The 22,924-nt window shown below is 38.7% G+C and overlaps 1 protein-coding gene across 1 annotated transcript; it reads left to right on the top strand.

The window, feature by feature from the left end:
• The first annotated feature begins 70 nt into the window (after window positions 1-70).
• exoc3l2a (exocyst complex component 3-like 2a) lies at window positions 71-14,618 on the top strand. The gene is made up of 13 exons (XM_079871289.1): window positions 71-194; window positions 2,180-2,709; window positions 3,375-3,595; window positions 3,946-4,720; window positions 6,223-6,337; window positions 6,434-6,544; window positions 6,764-6,864; window positions 9,435-9,545; window positions 10,172-10,307; window positions 10,389-10,511; window positions 10,606-10,761; window positions 11,174-11,295; window positions 13,292-14,618. The coding sequence occupies exons 2-13, from the start codon at window positions 2,195-2,197 to the stop codon at window positions 13,611-13,613; spliced, it is 2,808 nt and encodes a 935-aa protein (XP_079727415.1). The 5' UTR covers window positions 71-194; window positions 2,180-2,194; the 3' UTR covers window positions 13,614-14,618.
• Window positions 14,619-22,924: the final 8,306 nt, after the last annotated feature.

Here is a 22,924-nt window from a genome sequence, read left to right as displayed (position 1 = left end):
TCTTTTTCCTCAGGAAAATGCATCATCATCTGGTAGCAAACTGAACGGCTGCCTCCAACATTCCAATACAAGGCCCCAAACTCTTGGAGACAGACACACAAACACTTCGGCCCTCTCTTACTGATAGGCTCTCTATCACTCGCACAGACACTGGAATGGATTTGCCCTGAACTGACTGCCCACTACAGCAGAAGGTAAGAGATGCATGTCATTCTTGTACGTTTGTGTTATAATCAATACATATATTGGGATTTTTATCATTTTTTTCATACCAGTCAATGAAATATGAGTCCATAAATTCAGTTTTACAATTTTCTTTCTTAATACAGATAAGTTACATAAGTGATTCAATTTAAGATTTAAAATAACTGTTTTCTATTTTAATATATTTGAAAATATTTTTTCCTGTGATGGTAAATCTGAATTTTCAGCATCATTACTCCAGTCTTCAGTGTCACACGATCCTTAAGAAATCTTCTTAATATGGGAATTTGCTGCTCAAGAAACATTAATTATTATTATTATCAATGTTGAAAAAATGTTCAAAATCTGAATTAGAAATCTTTTGTAACATTATAAATGTCTTTACTCTCACTTTTGATACATTTAATGCATCCTTGCTGAAAAAAAAGTAATATTTTTATTTTTTTATATTAATATAATATTAATATATCTTTTTTTAAATAAATACTGTTTTTTTTTTTAACTTTCTTTTCATCAAAGAATCCATATATATATATATATATATATATATATATATATATATATATATATATATATGATGTTTATATAATGATGATGAAATCCTTTGCCAGGCACATTTTTATCTTGATAAAACTCAGCAATTAATTTAAATTCATTTCCTTTAGGCAATAAAGATCTGGTCCAGACAATTAGATTTTGTTGCAGCCCTGTTTCTACAGTGCTTATCGAAAAAACGAATGATTTTTTCCCCCGTCTGTTTAATGTTTATCTGTCTCTAAACATAAACATATTATTCGAGAAATACACATCTCTTCCGTTCTAAACAACAACATTTACAAGTGATGTTTTCTCCTCTGTTACCGGGAATTATGTAAGAACAAAAATACTGACAGAAGGTCCACCTGGAACCCAGACAGTAAATAACCAAATTAGTCAGTTTAATATAGGTTAGGGGTGCAAGTAGTCATTTTAGCTGACACGCATGCCTTGTTCAAGGGTACAATGGTAATGGCTCGTGATTGATTTGAACCTAGAACCTTTTGGTTCCTAGCCCAGATCTTTAACCGCCACGCCAGGGGAACTCTGCTCAGAAATAATGCAAGGCAGGGATGCTGAAACACAATCACAGGGGTCACTGTGTGCTACACAACAGCACCTTCCTCCCTCTCCCTTCCTCCCTGCTCTGTCTTTACCTATTTTTCTTCATATATATTTTAAGAGGCTTTGTTCAAATTGCATGAGAAATTCTTAAACACAATAGTAACATCTTGATAGGGTTTACTACTAAAGTAGTCAATTTTTAACATATAGATTGCAGATTGCGTAGAATATGTTGGTAGATACGTTCTTAATCCCACAAGAGACTTTGTAGAAAGTGAGTGCGTGTAGTTTTTGTGTTTGAGTAAAGAGTGTGTATGTTTTGAGAAACTTTGAGGACAGGAAACTATTCTGACACATCTGGATGGGAGCTTCCATTATAGGAGCTTAAAAACTGCTAACGTCTTCAAAGAACACACACATACACACATACATATGCTGTTAATGCACTCCGCTCACCGGAATACTGAACAATGAGAATGCAACAAGGCAAAGTCATTTAAGACAGACCTGATGAAGGCGGTTTAAACGGGTTTCAACTCTGGTTACCTTTAAGCTGGACACATGGACTACGGACATGCTTGGTGACATGGCACAATATACAAGAAAATCTTGCAAATTGGAATGACTTAGATGCATTTAACAATAATAAAAAATGAATGTATTAAAATGTAAATATATTTCATTGGGGAAAAAAATTAAAAAATAAATAAATACACTTTAAAATTATAAATACACACAAAAAAAACCCGTTATTTCTGCAGATGTGACAAACTGTTTGGAAAAACCTGTAATGTGAGATAGAGAATGAGTATTTCAATAAAATTAGAAACAAGACAATTATGACCAATGTAACGATGTCCATTTCGTCCTCTAGTTAACCAGAGCCAGAATGCCCATCCTCAAGAGGCTGCCCAGGAGGTTCAAGAGTAACCACAGCAATGGTGATCTCCAAAAAAGTAACTTAACTAATGGAGAGCTCATCCTAAAGAGCAGCCATAGCAACGGGGAACTCATTCTGCCACCATCCGATCTGAATCCGTTTGAAGGGGCGTGGGCAGGCAAAGGGTGGAATAATGAAGAGGACGAGGTCTGGAAGAATGGACAGGACTACCAAAGGTCCTCTCAGGTGAGCGAAGCACTAGAGAATGAGGCAAACGCAGAGCAGCGTGGAGGGTCAAAGGTCACCGAGGGATCAAAAGAAAAGAGAGGAACTCTGGAGCGAATCTGTGGCTCATCGCCACTGAAGACCCTTGGCAAATTAGGCAAAGGGCTGCGTATGACCGGAAGAAATGTGTGGGGTGCCACTCCTTCACTACGGAGTGCCACTCTCCCGGCAACACCCTCCTCAGGAAAGGGAAAAAAGAACTATCGACGTGCCTCTGAGGAGATCATGACCTTACTGAGGTGAGAATGCGACTGTGACGTGTTTTAGGATGTGCATATTATAGCAGTGCATTTCAACTGGTCTTTACAATTGTGTATCAAACAAAATTAAACTCAAATATGATTAAAATCAGGCAGATCTGATTTTATCTGAATGCGAGCTTGCAATTGACCATAAGAAAGTGGGAGGGTTTAAGCAGACTAAATGATTCGAGAAATCCAATCAGCAGTATATGTCACCAGAGAGGTGCGTTAAAGATGCAGAGTAACATGCATTTGGAAAAAAAGGTGAATTTCCATTTAATGCCGACTTTAATTTTGATGCCATCATTCTTTTTGCATTTTACACAAAACACATTGTACTGTGTGTATATATATATATATATATATATTTATACATATATATTCTGTATGTGTGTGTGTGTGTGTGTATATATATATATATAATTATATAATTATATAATATATATATATAATAATATATAATTGCCTAAGTCATTTTTTTTAATATAACTTAGGCAATTATGCTATGAGGCTAACGATGTGTGTGTGATCTTTTTTCAGATTAGTCCTGAAACCCAGCAGATGAGAATCACTGTTATATAGATCATTATTTCTGAGACTAGATCTTTTCCACAGCTGTTGTTGTAGAGGGAGTTTTACTTAACCCATTTTTTAACCCTCAGGTTGGCAGGTCGTCGTAAGGAAAGTGAGCGAAGAGATAGTCTACCTACAGGTGATCTGACCACTGAATTTGATGAAGACAGTCGCAGGCGTCCCTCGTTCCTACGCATGGTCAGTCTGAGCAAACTCAGAGGAGACTCGCTAACAAACCGCAGCTCGCAGGAAGACGAGCAAGAGTTAGTAGAAGAAGAACAGCCGGTCAAACGCAGGGAGCCACTATCAGGTACAACTGTTTTTTTTATTATTGTCTGTAATTGTTTGTACATTTTACGGCACGTACAGAGTGTAACTATTATGCTCACAGAGTCTCCATGATTGACCCATAACACCTTGCTTGAGAAGTAACAAGGTCCAAAGGTCCCTGTGAGTCATTGGCCAATTAACAAACACTTTCACAGAGACAGGAAATTACATACTTTCTTTGTACAGAAGATCCAACCTGATAAGCTCACCGCAAGGAGAAAAAACTGTGTTAATCTACTGCCTGTTCCAAAGGCAACAACACATCAAGCGAATAAACACATGGCTGTAAATGAAATGAAACACTACTCAATCTCTCTCTTTCTCACTCAGTGTTGGAGATCCTACAATTAGTTAATCAGAGAGACCTGCTGTTTGCTGACACGCACATCCAAGAGCTGGAGAGAGAGTGTGAACTTGACCCCTCCTTCTGGACACAAACCACACCCACTTCAACCACGCCCAACAATGTAACTCCTCACACACTCACTTCGCCTCTCTGGCTCCCCCTGTTGCCTGGTTCAGGCAGTGAGGATTCTGGCCCAAGCATGTGGGATGCTGGGTTGCGTAAAGTGAAAGATGTAGAGCTGCTTTACGAGGCTCTTCAGAGAGAAATGTGGGATGTGGTGAGGGAGTCGTTACGCCAGCCCTGCAGCGGGCCTCAGCTTGGCCTGGTGGTGCTGGTCATTCAACAGGAAGAGCAGGCTGATAAGGTTTGGGCCCTGCGACAAGAGGCCCAATCCAACGCCCAAGCCAGTGACCAATCTGAAGACCATTCCCGGCCCTCCAAGCGTCCCAGGAGACTGCGTCAAAGGTGGGTGGAGGCTGTGGGAGAGGCAGCTGACTGGTGTCTTCCACAACCGGGGGGCATCGCTGCAGGGCAGATGGGCATGTACTTGGAGCGTTTGAGGGGCAGGGTGGTGGAGGATATGGACGCGGCACGTCGGAATGTGGTGGCGGTTTATCCCGAGGAGTTTGCTGTGTTTCAGGTCTACATGCAGAGCTATCACAGGGCTGTTGCCAAACGACTGAAGACTGTCACTTGTGGCCCGATTCAAATCACAGATACATACTCGCTGCTTGACTGGATCTACAACATTTACAACAGGTATATGCACATGTATATAGACACTGAGGTGTGTTTTCTGTTTTTTCACACACCTTTCCTGCAATCACATTTCACACGGTTCTTGCTTTAATGACCCAGTGGAAGAATGAGCTCACGTCTATTAATATGAGATGCATTGTTTATTAGAATGAACAACACCGGTACAGAATACCTGGGAGAATTACTGTACACACATGGATGGTCTGGTGTACTAAAAGTAGCCACACTATCAACTTAACTAAATTTTTCAGTAGCATGACAGTAGTTGGTACTCACCCTATCTGTTTTCTAAACGCTTGTTATAGACCATATTGTGAACGATTTATGTATTTCTCTATTTATCCACTTTCAAAAAAATTTGACCTCGTAATTTTTGGACCTTCTGGTGAAAACTACAGCGTTCTCTCTGATGATGTATGCAGGACTTCTCCAATCATTTAGTCTGCTTAAAACCCGCCCCTGCAAGCTCACGCTCATCTGCCTCTATTTTGGAGCGCGACACCCACATCTCAAAATCCAATCAACAGCCAATGGATAGAACCAAGCCCTACATTTTAAATTCTTTGAAAATCCATTACTCTGATGTGTCACAATATGCCATGGAAGTCGCTACTTCCGTTTCATCGTGACTTTAAGTAATTAATCTTTTAGAGCTACGTATCCTAATGAGTGACTGTATAGCGTGACCAAACAGTACATCTCATCTAATTGGTCATATCTCTATCTCTCTCATTTGTAGCATAAGAGTTAAATGCATGAAGAGCTAAATACATGAAATATTGTTTGTGTTGTTGAGTAAATATTGCTGGAATTAAGTAAAGAAATGATCCTGTATTTCAGTAATGGAATATATTGTTGAATATTATATTGAGTGCGGAAAGTGCAGGGGCCATCGAAGAGTTTTCAAAAAGAATTAAAAATAGATTAAAGTAATAAAGAAGAGCTTGTCACAGTGTCATTAAATTGTATGTAGGGAAATAAGCCCCTTAACACCCACATATGATTGTTGGACTAGTGAATCAGTTAATGACCTTGTATAGCATTGGAAAGTGTGATTTATTGTAGTGAATCGGTTTGATCTTACCATTCATGTAAACAAATACCTGTACAATATTTTCGAGTCAGTTATGTAAAATAGGAAGTTGTTGTTTACTAGTATAGATTTACCTTTTCTAGTTTGATAATGTCACCCTATTTGAGATTGCTCATTCATTCATGTTTTAGTACCAGCAAACATACAGCTCTGATTCAATTAAATGTCATTAGGTAGTTATATTTTTTTATATATGAAGTAAAATGAATTTTATATATGTCCTCTTACTTAGCTTTTTGTTTTATTGCTTGTAGGGACGAACTTCTTAAAAAAATTAAAACAGTAGCTTGACCGGTGTCTAGTTGTTGGTTCCCCAACACGGCACAACACAAATACGCTATAGCTTAGACATGCTAGACACTTATGGACACACAAACGTGCACTAGTTCTGACTGTGAGTGTCTCATAGGGACGTCTTGGCTACAGTTGGAGCAATGGGCACGATAGTGTGTGAAGCGTTAGATCCTCTCCTGCCTGAAGATGTCATAGACCGGCTGGAACAGGACTGTGTCGAAACTGTTTGGGTAACACTTGATTATCAATAATCAAATTATGCATTAATTATTAATTTCTGGAAACAAAGAGTTAAAATAATATCCACTTTGTGTGTGTTTCTGCAGGACAAGATGACTATGGAGCTCTCACAAGTTTTGGATGATGAAGAAAAGCGATGGGCTCAGACACTGCACATTGAAGAGTATCAGTCTGGCCTCGCCCGTTCTGTTATACAGGTAACATACTCACAATCCTACACATGTACAAGTATTAGCCTACTGGATTCTTCTGAATATGGTCTGACTGTATGCATGCCTTCAAACTTTGTACTTTTAGCAATATTGGTGAATGCGAGTGAGTGTGTTTATACGGTCTTTGTGAATATCTTTTTATATTTTTTTTATAAAAATGTTTTATTATATTCATTCATCTGTGTGTGTTTTTATGTGTTTCAGAGGCTGAAGGTAGATTTGGACAGATCGACAGCTGTCAGTCAGCCACTAGGAGCTCGTGTTGCTCGCTGCACCTTGAATGGACTTGCAGATTTCTTGCACAGGTGAGATGGGGACATGAGCAGGGGAGCCTTTATATAACCAGAGACCCCCCAACAAAATGTCACTAGGCCCATTGTTCAATACATAGACATAGATTTGTGCTCATGTATGAATAAATTCAAATGACATAGCTATGGAAATGTTTTTTTCCTTGTTTTTCTAGCTGAAAAGTCCTTGATAATGTCAGTAAAATCCCATTTTTGGAGAATGTCTGTCCAAAATGGAGAATTTGAGTGTCGAAATATCCTGTTCACACAGTGGTTTACAATGTCTCCTAAACTGTCTGTATGAACATACAACGGGATCTATCAACTCTAACCATTGTGACAGGGACTAAAGTAATATCAAAGATGGTGACATAAATAAAACTGTAAATTATTATCATATTTGATACGACAAAAGTCGAGGCGCAAGTTCATCCATCAAATTAACAGCTTTAATACTTTTGTGAGAGCGGAGAATTTGAGTCACGCACAGACCACAAAACTCAGCCCATGGAAGCCCATGCATTAATGCGCCCCTGGACGTAAGAGTATGATCATAAAGATGCTGATGATGAAAAACCCATGGCAAAAATTATGATCATGTTTAAGTAGGCTACTCGTATTAATTGATCTTATAAGTAAATGTTTAAATTATATTTACTTCATAAAGCTCCTAAAATATATTCACGTTAGAATGCATTGTAGTCAAACCTTTCACCACACAATTAAAGCTATTTCATAAGAGAATCTGACATGGTCAACACAATAACTAATAATTTTATAATAATAACTAACTTTCTAAGGTTGAGCACTTTTTTTTGCATTCTAGTAACTCAAACAGTAGAGCTTGGTGTTTGTAATGCCAACGTAATGGGTTTGACTCCCAGGAACTTGCCAGAACTGATTGAAATGTATAAATTTAAAAAATGTAAAGCACTTTGCATAAAAGAGTCTGCCAAATTCAGAAATGTAAAGGTAAAATGTTTTTAATTTGTGTCTTAGTCTTAAAGAGTTCGTTCACCTAAAAATGAAAATTCCATCACCATTTACGCACCCTCATGTTGTTCCAAAACCTCAAGACTTTTGTTCATCTTCAAAACACAAATTAAGATATTTTTTAATGAAATCTATGAGATTTCTGTGCCTCTATTGACAGTCCACACAAACTACCACTTTGACGGTTCAAAAAGTTCATAAAGAGATCGTAAAACTAATCCATATGAATTGATCGGTTTTGTCGAAACTTTCTAAAGAGACTCTATCGTTTTATAATAATAATAATAATAATTCATTACATTTATATAGCGCTTTTCTTTGCACTCAAAGCGCTTTACAAGGAAGGGGGAATTTCCTCAACCACCACCAATGTGCAGCATTCCATATTGCGCCAGAACGCCCACCACACACCAGCCTATTGGTGGAGAGGATATATATATATATATATATATATATATATATATATATATATATATATATATATATATATATATATATATAGGGATGATTAGGAGGCCATGATGGACAGAGGCCACTGGGCAAATTTGTCCAGGATGCGGGGGTTACACCCCTACTCGTTTCGAAAGACATCCTGGGATTGTTTGTGATCACAGAGAGTCAGGACCTCAGTTTAACGTCTCATCCGAAGGATGGTGCTTTTTGACAGTATAGTGTCCCCGTCACTATACTGGGGGCGTTAGGACCCACACAGACCACAGGGTTAGCACTCCCTGCTGGCCTCACTAACACCTCTACCAGCAGCCACCTAGTTTTCCCAGGAGGTCTCCCATTCAGGTACTGACCAGGCTCAACCCTACTTAGCTTCAGTGGGCAACCAGCCTTGGGCTACAGGGTGATATGGCTGCTGGCATTATCCTTTATTATATATTATATATAATATATATATTATATAATATTCTTTATTATATAAAGAACAGACTGAATTTAGGCTTTTATTCACATATAAACATTGATCAACGAACATAAACAGAAGCTTAACCATACGTTCTTGATGCGCAAGAACAAAACTCATTGGTTCTATCGAAGCTCAACCATGCTGCGTAACCACTGATCTATATAATATTTAATAATAGATCAGTGTACGTAACACACACGACTTAAGCTCATTGATTCTTGCACGTCAAGCGAAAATGCTTGAGCTTCATTTTACCATAAATGATGTGTGAATTGATGAATGTTTATATGTGAATAAAAGCCTAAATCAAATCTGTTCATCATATAAAGTGATCATGTCTTAATATCGACTAAACTGCTCTATTCATATGGATTAGTTTTACGATCTTTTCGAAGGGTCAAAGTGTCAGTTGCGTAGAATGTCAATGGAGGGACATAATTGCTCAGATTTCATTAGAAATATTTTCATTTGTGTTTCAAAGATGAACGAAAGTCTTACGGTTTTTGGATCAACATGAGGGTTAGTATTTAATGACAGAATTTTCATTTTTGGGTGAACTAACCATTTAAGTTCCTCTGTTATATTCTATAAGTGTCTTATTCATTTCTGTTTTAAATAGGGGAAATCTAAAAATAATGGAATGTTGTGTGTGTTTGTGTGTCTGTGTGGTATTTAGTTTCCAGAGAAAGGTTGAGATGTTTCATGACACCCAGTCAGAGTTTGGGGATCATGGGGATGGTTATGTCTCCAGGACCATCTCTCTTGTCAACTGTGTTCCACCATTCAGGTTTTTCATCTTATTCACCATGTCTATTTATTCCAATCTCTCCCAACTTGGAGTTTTTTTTAATTTGAGGACTGTAAGAAAATAAGTTTAGAATTTATATTTTCTACATTTTATATTTTTAAAGATGGATGTTCTTCAGAGAGATGCAGATCTCTTGCTAGGCTAGAAATCACTGGGCATATCTGTTAGATTTTTTCTAAAAAAACACTGTAAGAAAAAAAAAAACTTGAAAAACAGAAATGGTAATTTTCTGCCAGGACATTTCCTTTAACTGTAAAACACAATGCAATGTATAATTCAAAATACAGGTAAAACATCTGACATCTTAGATATTCAGCGTTCGTTTAAAGACAATGCTATACGGAGTTATTTTTTTATGTGTATTTTTATAACAAAAAGAAAATAATAGATCATGATTCTGTAGATAGTCAGGACAGTCATAACTCAAATCATCAGTAAACCAAATGTACATATAAAACTCATAAAAACATTTTTGTGAAGGATTTCACTTTGTAAAATATATCAATGAATAATACAAATACCATAGAAAGAATAATGCAATGAAATAGCACAGAGATTAAAAAGAAATAAATTATAAGATGACTTAACTGTGTTGAACTGTGTAGGAATTTTGTGGAGCGCTGTCATCTGTGTGACACCCTTGGCAGTGAGGACGCCTCCCAGCGAGCTCAATCCTCTCTGGAGCGAATTGTTAACCAGTCAGTGCGAGTTCTTTCAGACATACTGTTTGAACACATCAGGGTGAGACATATGCACAGGTTCACATCTGGCCTAGAAATGTTTCCCAATGCATTCATTGATGATTTTCTGGCATGATTCCAGCCATTCTTCGATAAGCTGGTGAAGAGGAAGTGGCTGGATAACAATGAGGCCTATGAGAGCATTGAGATGACCATTAAACAGCACTTTAAAAAGTTCAGAAGAATGGACTGCCCTCCATATCAGGTATGACATACAGTACATGCATGCTAGGACACACGCATGCTCACAGGCTCATTGGTTGGTTGGTCGGTTGATTGATTATCTGATTGGCTGACAGGCATTGGTGAATGAGGTGCACAGGCGGGTCCTGGTTGAATATGTTCGTGCCATCATGAGGGGGCGGGTCATCTGTACGTCACTCAAAATGAGGAAGAGAGTGGCTTTCCGTCTGCAGGATGAGGCCAAACAGCTGAAGGCTCTTTTTAAAGATCTGGTCAGTGCCACTAGCTTTCATATTATGCCTTCCATTATCTTAAAGTTATCACTCCAAATGACCCCCAAATATGATGCAAAGGACCTTCTTCTCAAAATATAATGTACAAAGATGCATCTATAGTGTGAAAAATACAAATATTATAGATGATTAAATTGTTATGTGGAAAATGTTTACTTTCTATTAAGCTGACACTATCTTTTTTTCATCCCAACATTAGAGAACTGTTAGGTATATAATCATTAAGCATAAAACCATGGCTGTGAATAGAATAAAAGCATTTGTGATTTGCGAAAAGCCATTTCAAATCAGGTTGAAACAGAAGTATTTTATTTTATTTTAACCAAAAATGCCAACACCAAAATGAGTTAATGAAAATGATGTCCTCACTCTTGTCTTTTTCTTTTCTCAGGAGTCAACATCCTCCTGGTTGGACAGTGTGATTGTTCACCTGGCTGACATCATAGCATTGGAGGACACTCCCTCTATTCAGATGGAAGTTGGGCTTTTGGTGAAGGAATTTCCAGATATACGGTAAGACCGCCAGGGCAAAAGCATCAAAACCATTTTCAGAGGCCCGTGATGAAACGGCGTAGGGTTTAAGCACTAGCAGGGATACCAAGAAATGGCAAATGTATGGTTGGGTCCTAACATTCTCTCCTTCTGATCAGCTCCAACTCCATTCCAGGTTTTCCTCACTAGTGACATAAATCCGCTCAAAATGAATGCGGAGTGAGAGAAAATACAGTTTTTCTGACTTTCATAAACCCTCTCCATGCTTTAGACAAATGCACTCACTGCATGCTCCTCAATGCATGAACAGTTGAACTACAATGGTCAAACACATCCGTCTAGTAAAAATGCGAATGACCCTTTAGAAAGCTACTTGACCAATGAAATTTGATGACCAGTCCAGAACCAAGTGTTGTTTAAAAACTGCTATAAAACTGAAGCCGAATGTAGAACCGGATGTTGATTTTATATAGCATGAACCAGAAGGAAAGTGTTTTATTAGCTCCTAGAGCACTCGGTAACTTTGTCAGTTTACAATTGCATTAATACAATTTTACTGAACACTTTTAGACCTGCGGAAGGGTAGAACCTGAACTCTGTCATCTCAAAGTGCTTTCATTCATGAAAAATTCCCCTCTTATTTCCTTGAGAACTATTTTTCACAACACCTCTCTGTTTCCTGAGGTCGTTCTAAGAATGTCTGACTGAAAATAGTTACCGTGATGCTCCATCTCAGTGCCAACTTTCCTTTATGTGGACGGGAGGGAACAGCAGACAGTAAACAGGGGAATGGGTGAGATGTGACCCCACTTTAGTTGTGTTTTTGTTTGGATGAAGAGAAATGTGTGAGTGTGTGCGCTCAGTCACTGGCTGGCAGTGCTCCTGCTTGCTGACGCACGACCCTCCTCAGCAGACAGGAAGTGGCTGTGGAGTACTTCCTGTTCCTGCCAGGTCACAGGAGACTGACTGGTGCCACACTCCAATCAAATACACACACACACACCAACTAAAGATCAAAAGCCAAAAAAGTGGAGGCTACTTAACTTCTCTTTGTGCTTTGCAGTGTAGTTTCCTGTTTTTTTACTGTCTGTCTATGTTAAAGTTTGTCACAGATAACACTGTCACATTGTTATCTATAGGCAGGACATGCCATCTTAGTACAGAGCGCTAACTCTGAGTTGGCTTTTTGAGCCATGAGCACTGTCAAGGGATCATTACAAAGAAACACATTTGGACTACATTGCTCAAATTACTTTTTTAAGTAATATTATCATATAATGTATATCTTAAAGTTTCTTTTAAGTTATCTAAATAATGGAAATTGATTGGTATGAATGATTCTTTAAAAAATGGTAATTTGTTGAAAACTACTGAGAAAGACAACATGATCTTTTTAAATGCATGATATCAGTTCCATATTTATCAGACGATATTTTTAGTAATGTATAGATAAAACCAAATTTAAATATTAGATGAAAAACTGAAAAATAAAAAATATTGCCTTAGAAAAAAACTAAAATAAGGTTGTTCTACTAAAGTACTAGAAAAGTACTAAAACTGAAATAAAAATCAATTAAAACATTACTAAATAAAAAATTACAAAAATTGTATTAATTAGAAAATATGAATAAATACTGTAATAGTTAGAAATAACTCTGGTTGTGATGCTCTAATTCACTTGTAGCATTTTTACTGCTTTAATTGTTTTTTTTTGTATATAAAAAAATTATATATTTTATTAATAAATGGTATAGAATTTTAATATCAGCCATTTATAGCTGTAAGATAATGATGATTATTATTGGTACGTTTTTCTTCCATTTCTTGTGAGCTCTATATTTTAATTGACTCTACTCTCATTTTTTATTTATTATCTAGGTTCATATACTTTGTTTTCAACCACGAATAATGTAGTTCTTGTTCTGTACAAAAGCAACTAGAGTGATATGCTTTTCTGATTATGCAACACAAAATATGAACCATTATGCCCTCTCACCCTCATTCTCTCCTCTCACAGGAGAAGACATATCTCTGCTGTGTTGAATGTTCGTGGGATGGTGCATCAGACGGACCGTCAGGAGATTCTAGCTGTGGTCCGGGACTTAGAGAACAGCGACAGCTCCATCAATCTGCCCCGAGATCGTGCCCTCTTCTCTGAAATTGCCGTGGCCAAAGACATGTCCTGTCTGGGGCTGGTTCTGATCCGCTTTGGTCTGACTGTGTCATCGTGGGTCGCCAGTGCCCGGCCATGCCGTAGCCAGAGTAGAAGGAGCCGGAATGAAAAGCATGCAGATAACAGACCACTGTCAAGCCATGCAAAGCGCTTTACTGAACCTTAAAGATAATGAAATACAGCATAACTACAACGCATAGCATCCTGATATTTAAAAACGACACAATAATGCTAAAAATACATAGCATCACAACAAATATAACATAATCAAATCAGTAGGCTATAACATAAAGCAAAGATTGCAGAGATTGAAAAGATTAAAGATGGCATAAATTGTGCTCTGTCAATTTTTACTCAGTCAGTTGTTTCAGAATAGATGAATGTGGTCGGAGCCCAGTCAAAAGGGACGATAAGATGAGTTCATGACAGCAAAGTAAAATCACAACAATACTTGTCCTTCAGTACACAGCTGGAGCGGAACAAGTCAGTGGACACTTCAAAGGACGGGAAATAGTCCATAATTCTCTCTCGCTTTAAAACAGGCTAGTGGACTGCTGTAGCTGGACCTCTGTCGTGTGAACAGCCACATGATTTGAGAGGAGTGGGGACTTGCTGAAATTTTTATTAGTGCTGGCTGTGTTCAGAACACTGATTTAGCTTGACACTAAATCACACACAGAACAAATGCATGTATATGATGTATCAAACACCAGGTACAGTTCTACAATGCATAAACTGCCACGTTTCTTGAGTGTTATTTTGAGAAGTGAAAATCTGAAAATGGGTTAAACATGGTTGTCTGTGACATTTAAAGAATGTGAATGAGATTTTGTATTTGTGCTAATGTTTAGGATTCTGTTCATCTCATTCCTGTCTAATCACTGTTCAGATCTGAGCTACTGAGAAAAAAAACTGCCAGGAATTAAATGTATTTGATATTCTTTCAGGTAAAAAAGAAATAAAGCCCCATTGACTGGGAAATTAATTACATTGTAATTAAATTGCTGTTTTTATACATTACCATTCAAAAGTTTGTAAAATGTTTTAAATGTTTTTGAAAGAAGTCTCTTACACTCACCAAGGCTGCATTTATTTGATCAGAAAATCAGTAAAAACAGTCATGTTGTGAAATATTATTGCAATTTAAAATAAATGCTTTATAATTTAATATATTTTAAAATTTTAATTTATTCCTGTGATGGAAAAGCTGAATTTTCAGCATCATTACTCCAGTCTTCAGTCTTCTAATATGCTGATTTGCTGCTCAAGAAACATTTCTTATCAATGTCGAAAAAAAGTTGTGCTGCTTAGTATTATTGTTATTGTTTTTTTTATTGTTTTTTTTCCAGGATTCTTTGATTAATAGAACATTTAAAAAACAGCATTTATTTGAAAGACATTTTTGTAAAAATGTAAAAAAAAAGAAAAAAAAAAGACAAATGTGTTTGCTGTCACTTGATCAATTTAATGCATTCTTGCTGAAAAAAAGTATCTCTTTTCTTTCTTTTAAACGTACAGACCTCAAACTTTTGAACAGTAGTGTACATTTTAATCTACACTATTTAAATTTTACATGTTGCGTTAATACTTCTAATTAAAGACTTGTACTGGTTGAGTTCTACTGACATCCATCAGCTGAGGATGTTTTGGGTAACTGGTCTATTCCTGTTGTTCTGAGAGGTGCCAAACGAGTCCCCTTATCAGAGCCAAGTCTACACACCACCACAGGCGGTCACTTCCTTTTCAACACAACAACCCTGTTTTATCCCAAACATGCTTGCTGTCAAGAGTAATGAACACACACACTCATGACAATAGACACACGTGAATAAGGAAATTAAAGTCAGCAGGATTTTCCTCTAATGTCACATAAGTTAAATATAAAATATTGCAGATTCCTTTTCTTTGAATTCCAGATTTAAAAAAAAAAAAAAAAAAATCAGACTATAGATAGCTCAATCAGTGAATCTTATTTGAAGAGTACAGAGGCTCCCTAAAGAACATGTATTTCAAAATTAAACTGTCAATTTAAATCTCAAATTGCTCAAATTATGTTGAGGCATGCTGTTTTCTTGAATTTACCTGGGCACTGAGAAACTGTACCTTTTAACACCTATGCATTATAATTAAACATTTAGTCAAGACAATAAAATAAACTGTAAATACATTTTTAATTTTATTTTTTAACAAAAACTGATTACTTAATCTGAACAAAAGCTGTTTTTTAACAAACAACAAACCCGTAAGACCTTTGTTCAACTTCGGAACACAAATATTTTGGATGAAATCCAAGAAGTTTCTGACTCCTCCATAGACAGCAATGCAACGACCACTTTCAAGGCCCAGAAAGGTAGTAAAGACATTGTTAAAATAGTCCATGTGACTACAGTGGTTCAACCTTAATTTATGAAGCGAATAACGACTATTGCTGTTTACGTTGTAACCACAGAGCAACACTTCCGGGTTATAAGTCAGAACGCAGATGCCAATTGACCCTTCGCAAAGATCCGCCCCCCTTAGTTACTGTCGCTATGTCCGACAAGCTACGCTGCTCTCACGCCACACCATGTTCTCACGCAGTGAAAAATACATCGCGGAGCAGAGAGGAGACTGACAACACGCTGACAGACAGGACAGACCAGCTTACTTTTCGGTTACTTTTGATATTAAACATATTAAACAAATTCTCACCTTTCAAATTTGATCATTTTTTAAAAGAAATTTAAACGATACATAGCCTACCGTTTTGTGGCTCTTAAATGTGTCTGACAGATCACTGTAGAGCATCAGTTAAAGCTGCTCGTGAACCGATCATCTCTTCCTTCTAGTTCATTTATAGCATCAAATAAACATGAATGAACATAAGAAGGAATGTTGTTTTAAACCGCGGAAAGGCGTCAGTACATTCCGTTTTTCAAGTTCAAATCCTCCCATGTTAATCTGCTATCTCTCCTGACTGCTTTGTCGGACAAAATGGCGGATGGCGGAATATGATTGGTTAGATCGCCTGTCAATCAAGCTCCCTGCGAAGGGTCAATTGGCCTGCTCCTGCATCAGCATCACATGCATGCATCGTGGTGCTCACGTGAACAGCGTTGGCCAATTGGCGTCGGGGTCAATCTGGCATCTACAACCTGAGTTGTGGAGCCTCCACCCATTTCAAGCTTCCCTCAGAGGGTCATGAACACGATCTCTGAGGCTAGGGCACCTCCTACCAGGGGCCTTTATATGCAAAAATGGGCTATCTTTTCCGGCTGGTGTGCGGCCTGGCATATAGACCCCATGTCTTGTGAGATCGCTTCCATTCTCTCTTTTCTGCAGGAACTGTTGGATGGCGGACGCACTCCGTCCACACTCAAAGTATACATGGCAGCTATTGCAGCGTACCAAGCCCCTATAGATGGCCAGTAGAGATGCGCGGTTAGCAGTTACAGCCGCAGACTCCGCGGACAAACCATGGATCGGGCGGATGATGTGAAGAAAAATAATATTTTAATTAAATTCGGGCGGGTGGCGGTTGAACCAATCAAATGAAAAAAAAATATACGAGCACACTTTGAAATAGTCAAATTTTCATCAGGCAGTAATTTGGCCTAGTCGCCGTCGTGTCTATTCATGCTGCTTTGTTTATCATAAGAGATGGCAATGCTGGCGAAGGTGGTACGTGACAAACTCAATAAAGAAGAACTAAAAGCCAAGGAAAAAGAAGGTCAGAAAAGTGCTGCCTGGAATAAGTTTTATGAAGTGGTGATTGTGCTGACAGTATAAAATGAATTGCACTGTCTGCCTGAAAAAGATGCGCTCTCTTCCCATGCAGTCAAAATTAACCTGAGTCTTCAGAACAGGCTCGTCCTAGTCGTCACCCTGACCTGACAGTGCGTAGTTAATTAGCCTATAATGTGAATGACTTGTTATTTTATTCGAGCTTTCTTTCTTTTTGCAAAAAAAATAAAGTGCAATAGGCATTAATTAGTAGTAGGCTAAATAGCAGCATGTTGAAAAAAATGTGCCAAATTGCGTTTTTTATTACAATGATAAAATTGTACAGTAGCCTAGTCAGGTAAGGTCAGGTTTGCCAATGTGCGTTTTATTTAGGCTATTTATTTATTTTTGTCCCTGTGCGCCGATCGGAGACGGAGTTCATTGCTGATATTCTGGGGATACAACATAGCCAATAGGCAATTCTAGTAGGGACTTTAACCTTTAAATATCTTTGCTGCATTGGATCAGTATCCTTTCTAGAACAGGCAAGAGCTTTCTAGCCTCGCGGCTCGCGTCAGCAGCGCCTTGCATCGCCCATAGACCTTAAAACAATCAGCGGATGGCGGGCAGGTGCGGCTTTAAAAATTGGTCAAAAAACGTTAGTCAATTGGGAAACATGACCTGATGGTCAGATTTCTCAGAGGGGCCAGGAGGCTAAACCTGCCCCAACATGGTCTCTTCCTGGTACCTGTCCATTGTCCTGAGGGTGCTCAGCGACCCTCTGTTTGAGCTGCTCATGACAGCCGACCTTCAGCCTCTCTCGCTAAAGACTGCTCTTCTGCTGGCTCTAGCATCGGTCAAGCGAATTGGTGACCTGCATGCTTTCTCAGTGGACACTTCCTGCCTCAAGTTTGGGCCCAAAGTCAGCAAAGTTGTCCTTGAACCCAGACGAGGCTATGTGCCTAAGGTGCTCTACATGCCCTTTAGGGCACAAGTCATCTCACTCTCTGCTCTCCCCTCTGCTGAGGGTGAAGAGACACCACACCTCTTTACCCGGTGCGGGCCAATGTAGGGTGTATTGTAATGTTAATGTAGGGTGTACATTAAGCGCTCTAGCCAATTCAGGCAAACGGAGCAGGAGTGTGCTTCGTAGGTCACTCTAAATGGCTGCCAGTTACGAAGCAGAGACTGTCCCACTAGATAGTGGAAGCGATAGCGCTAGCTTACAAGTCCTTGGACTTGCAGTGCCCTATTGGGGTGAGGACCCACTCCACCAGGGGAATGGCCTCCTCCTGCGCCTGGTCTAGCAGAATATCCATGGCTGACATCTGTGCGGAGGCTGGCTGGTCCTTGCCGTCCACCTTTATCAGGTTCTATAACCTAGATGTCCCATCCCTTCAGGAACGGGTTCTGTCTGTCTAAATCAGTCTCTGCCCTCAGGAGTTTTTCTAAGAAGAAACCATACCTACAGGCTCCGGTCCCGAACCCGAGCCTGCCATTCCGGGGCATTCTAAGTACTTGACTCTAGACTCCCTTGTCACTGAGCACCCCAGGCTACGGCTTCACAGGACATCTTTCATTCTGCGCTGGTAGCACTGTTCTACCAAAAAGACTCAGGAGGATTCTCGAATGAAATAGATTTTATTTTGTGAAAGGATTTTACAGACGAAAATAAAAGTAGATGCTCGACAAGCTCCGTCTCAGAGTTCTTTGGCGTAGGCCCAGTCCTCCGTCCGGGTCTGAAAATTAGCTTGTAGGTCCTGCCTGATGATAGAGACAGGGGCGGAGCCTACCCCCTGACAAGTGGACGGAAGCCATCCTGGTGGTGGTGGGGAGGATGGGGGAAAACTTTGCTACGACACCTGCGGGCAACAAAATAGGACGGTAAGATCAGTCTTTTATATTTGATGTCAAGCTGTGATTGGTAGCTTGGAATTATGAATTAATGACGTGGCAGTGAAGTCTTTCTGGTAGAACTTACACTTACGCTTTCATTGTTTTCCAGTGCGTTCCCCATATGCGTCAAACATAGACGCAATGCGAGTGAACCGTATCGAAAGGGAACGTTCCAGTTACTAACGTAACCTCGGTTCCCTGAGATAACGGGAACGAGCAGTGTTTAACCTGCCGTGCTACTGCAAATATGCGCGAGTTGACGCTATTGCTATTCAGTCAAGAAATTCTGACTAAATGGTCTTTTTGTACAACTTAAATAGGCAGTCCCTTTCTGGTGGGCTAAAAAGCCATTTGTCTGTGAAAAGTACAGACGTGAACCAATCAGGCTTCAGTATTCAGAGAAAATGGAGTTTCCCCATATGCGTCATAGACGCAGTGCTCGCTCCAGTTTTCTCAGGGAACCGAGGTTATGTTAGTAATCGGAGCATTTTCTTTCTTAACTGTTTACGTTTACTTAAAACAACTGACTGTGTTTACATGAATACTCACCAAGACAGGCATTTTGACATTATTTTGTGTGTATTTGACTGTTTAAGTGCAATAAGCAGTGCAAAAGCACTCAATAGTACTGAGAGGCGGCTTTATGTGTACAGTTTGGATCTGAGCACAAAATCTTCTGGAATGAGAAAAATTATGCGCAATACGCACAATCCCACGTCAAAATTCAAGCCCTGTAACAACGAAAATATTCATCTGGAGCAAATGAAACGAGTGAGTGAGGGGAGGCGGGTTTGTGTGTCAACTCGCTATCGGAAAGATGAGAAAGCGAGAAAGCGCAGCTGGTATCGTGTATCTATTCTGTGAAAATGAGAATTGGAAGCGATATTTCAGTATCGTTAACACTACATTGCATTTAGTTTATTATTTTATATGCCTTTTTAAAAGACTACACTTGAAAAATGTATATATTATATATAAAATTCAACCTGCCAAAGTGGCTAGTATATAAATATATATATAGGAGGTCCATAGGTGGGTGGTACATGGTCATGGAGCTGACCCCCATGGAAGGTGCTCCGGATATACGTGTCAGCCGACAGCACTCACTTGAGTAAGAAGAGGAGGATGCTCCCGCTCCAACAATACTGAGAGTGGAACAGAAACGCTTGTACTCCTGGTGGCCACAGCTACATATGCCACTATAGTTTTTCTTGTTTACCATTACTGTAGTCTTATAGTCTTATAACTATGTTTACATTTGTACTGTTTGTTTGTTTATATTTTCCAGTGTTAAATATTTTGTCCCTGGTTTATTTCTGAATCTGACTGAAATAAAGGGAATGAATGAATTTGAAAATGTATTACATTTACAATAAATGGTTAGCCAACTTTAGAGCATTAAAAATGTCTCAACTGTACCATGGTACTGTTTCAACTGTACACTATGGGTACTGTTGAGACAAAAATGCACCTTATGATTATGAGCTAATTGTGGAAAATATAAACTTGGACATTATTGATTTATTAATATTGATACTTTAGTACACAAGCAAAGGAAATATATCAGCATCTTGTTTTTGTGTGGGTATGAAAAAAGCTGTAGGCCTACTTAGTGTACCCCTGTATTAAAACTACTTGAACGCTAGCAGACAGACAGTGATATAATTTTTACAGAATCATACAACATTATATATTAGGAGGAGGGTTGAAGACCTCTGATCTGGTCTAAATTTTTGTTGTTACATGATGCTGTTTAAACTATAGAAACCTTTCGTCCTTAAAGTGTTAAGCCCCGCCCTCTCTAATGGATCCTTGCCTTTGGTTCCAGCTGACAACAAGTTAATTAGGTTACTTCATCTGACAATTTAATCAGTGGCTGTTATAGCGGCAACGGAATTTTAGGAATATTACAATGGATTTCCCAGAAGCAGCGTTCCGTTCATTACGAATGGCTTGTAGGAACTGTCAGTACCTACCGTGTGTTTGTTTTGGGAGTGCTGCTCACCTTTAGGCTTGGTCATGAACTCTCCTTCCCTTCTAGGGGCACACACGCATATACATGTGATGCAGACACACAGGAACACCCAAACAAGCGTGTTGAATAACATGACATGATATAACCAATTGCACATGCAAGCGCGCGAACACACACACACACACACACACACACACACACACACACACACACACACACACACTCATCCACTCCACTCTCCTGAGGATTAAAAAGTCATTCAGTCGTTCACCTCTGTGCCACCACTTATGTTGAACAATGGAGGTGTGTATTCAAGCAAACAGGACATCCTTATTTATCAGGGAAAGAAATTCACTTGCACACACACATGTTGTGTATTATGTACAGCATACTGTGTATTATGTACGGCATACTGTGTTACTGCTGTACAAAGTATTTTTAAAAATGAGTGCTTTTTACATTTGCACATAGGCTATATCAGACTGCAAATATTTTACAGGGACTATAAAGAAGTCCCAGTCATTTTGCTTTGTAATATCAGCACTGATTCCTCATATACATGTTTCATACAGGTTATCTTGACAAAATCATATATTTCTGGATTATATAACCAATGTTAAATTATGTACTCATGCCATATATATATATAAAAAAAATAATTATAACAACTATTACTGTTTAATTAGAAAATTAAATATTACATTATAAACAAAGATCACAAAGAGATAATGGCTTTTGAATTAGTTAGAAGCAAGTTTTATTGTTTTGTTTTCTGATTTGAAAACCAACTAAATCTGATTCATTCTCCAGGACATCCTTTAATGCTCTTGAATGAGACATGCATCCCTTTCTGATGGATTAGATTTGAAAGACAGGAATAATAGTCACTAACACCAGCACAACTTGCTTGGGCGTTTAACAGACAAGAGCTCCATAAATACTGATGGTGATGTCAGAGACACCATAAACAGACGGTGAGGTGGCTGATGAGTCTCTTCCTTTGAATAAACAGTGGTGACATCTGAACAACCATGGGAATACAGCACACAAATGGTTTATGTCTCTGTGTAAGCACAAAGTGATTTATTTATGACAACACATCCCCTAAGCCAACCTGGCGGGCAACAAACTTGTATTCACACAGGAAGTAAAACACCCGCCTCTGAAATATGCCACGTACTATTTTAATAAACACCAACTCTACAACAATGCACAAACGTACAAATTATTGGTATAGGATGTCACAGTATATGACTTACTGCAAAACAACACAAGAGCTCCAAGAAAAATTACTTGAAGATCCTATAAATAGGTGATGTTGCTGAAGAAAGAAGTTAAGGGTGTGTGTGTGTGTGTGTGTGTGTGTGTATAACGGTTGACAGAAATTCCCACTGGAGAGATTTCTTAGAACAGACAAATGTGAGAATGCCAAATGGCATAATCTAGCTCTTGAATACTCTTAATATTATATAACTGAGTAATAGATCACCTTAAATGGATTGCCCTAAAGTCAGTTTCACATTAGTTTAAAGTCAACAAGAAATTATGGAGTACAGCACTGTCCTCTCAAACTATCTCTCTCTCTCTCACACAGAGCACTGGTAGAACTTCCCTTCTTTTCTCTCAGTCTCAAGACAACAAACACCTCTCTTATCTCCCTTTCCTTTCTGTGCACTGGCCTTTGCCCCTTTTACACCTGTAGGCAGATGAATCTGTGTACTGTTTGTCTTCTGTCAATCTACAGGAAGACAGACCGCGTCATCAGCACATCTCGAAAAACACAGAAAACACCCAAACCCACTGAACTCCTGCAAGAAGAGGGACAGTTGGCTCACTGTTTATTAAAACTACTTGAACGAGCAGACCGTAATATAATTTTTACAGAATCGTACAACACGTCGGGA

The sequence above is a fragment of the Squalius cephalus genome (assembly GCF_949319135.1).
Source record: "Squalius cephalus genome assembly, chromosome: 5".
NCBI classification, from domain to species: domain Eukaryota; kingdom Metazoa; phylum Chordata; class Actinopteri; order Cypriniformes; family Leuciscidae; genus Squalius; species Squalius cephalus.
Note: the sequence above shows the minus strand (reverse complement) of the source record. Positions and strands in the feature narration are given on the sequence as shown.

What these genes read in the sequence shown, in the direction of transcription:
- exoc3l2a (XM_079871289.1), top strand. Translation starts at nt 2,195, where the DNA reads ATGCCCATCCTCAAGAGGCTGCCCAGGAGGTTCAAGAGTAACCACAGC. An exon ending in GAGATCATGACCTTACTGAG is followed by an intron (nt 2,710 to 3,374) that starts GTGAGAATGCGA and finishes TTTAACCCTCAG; the next exon opens with GTTGGCAGGTCGTCGTAAGG. An exon ending in TACTGTTTGAACACATCAGG is followed by an intron (nt 10,308 to 10,388) that starts GTGAGACATATG and finishes GCATGATTCCAG; the next exon opens with CCATTCTTCGATAAGCTGGT.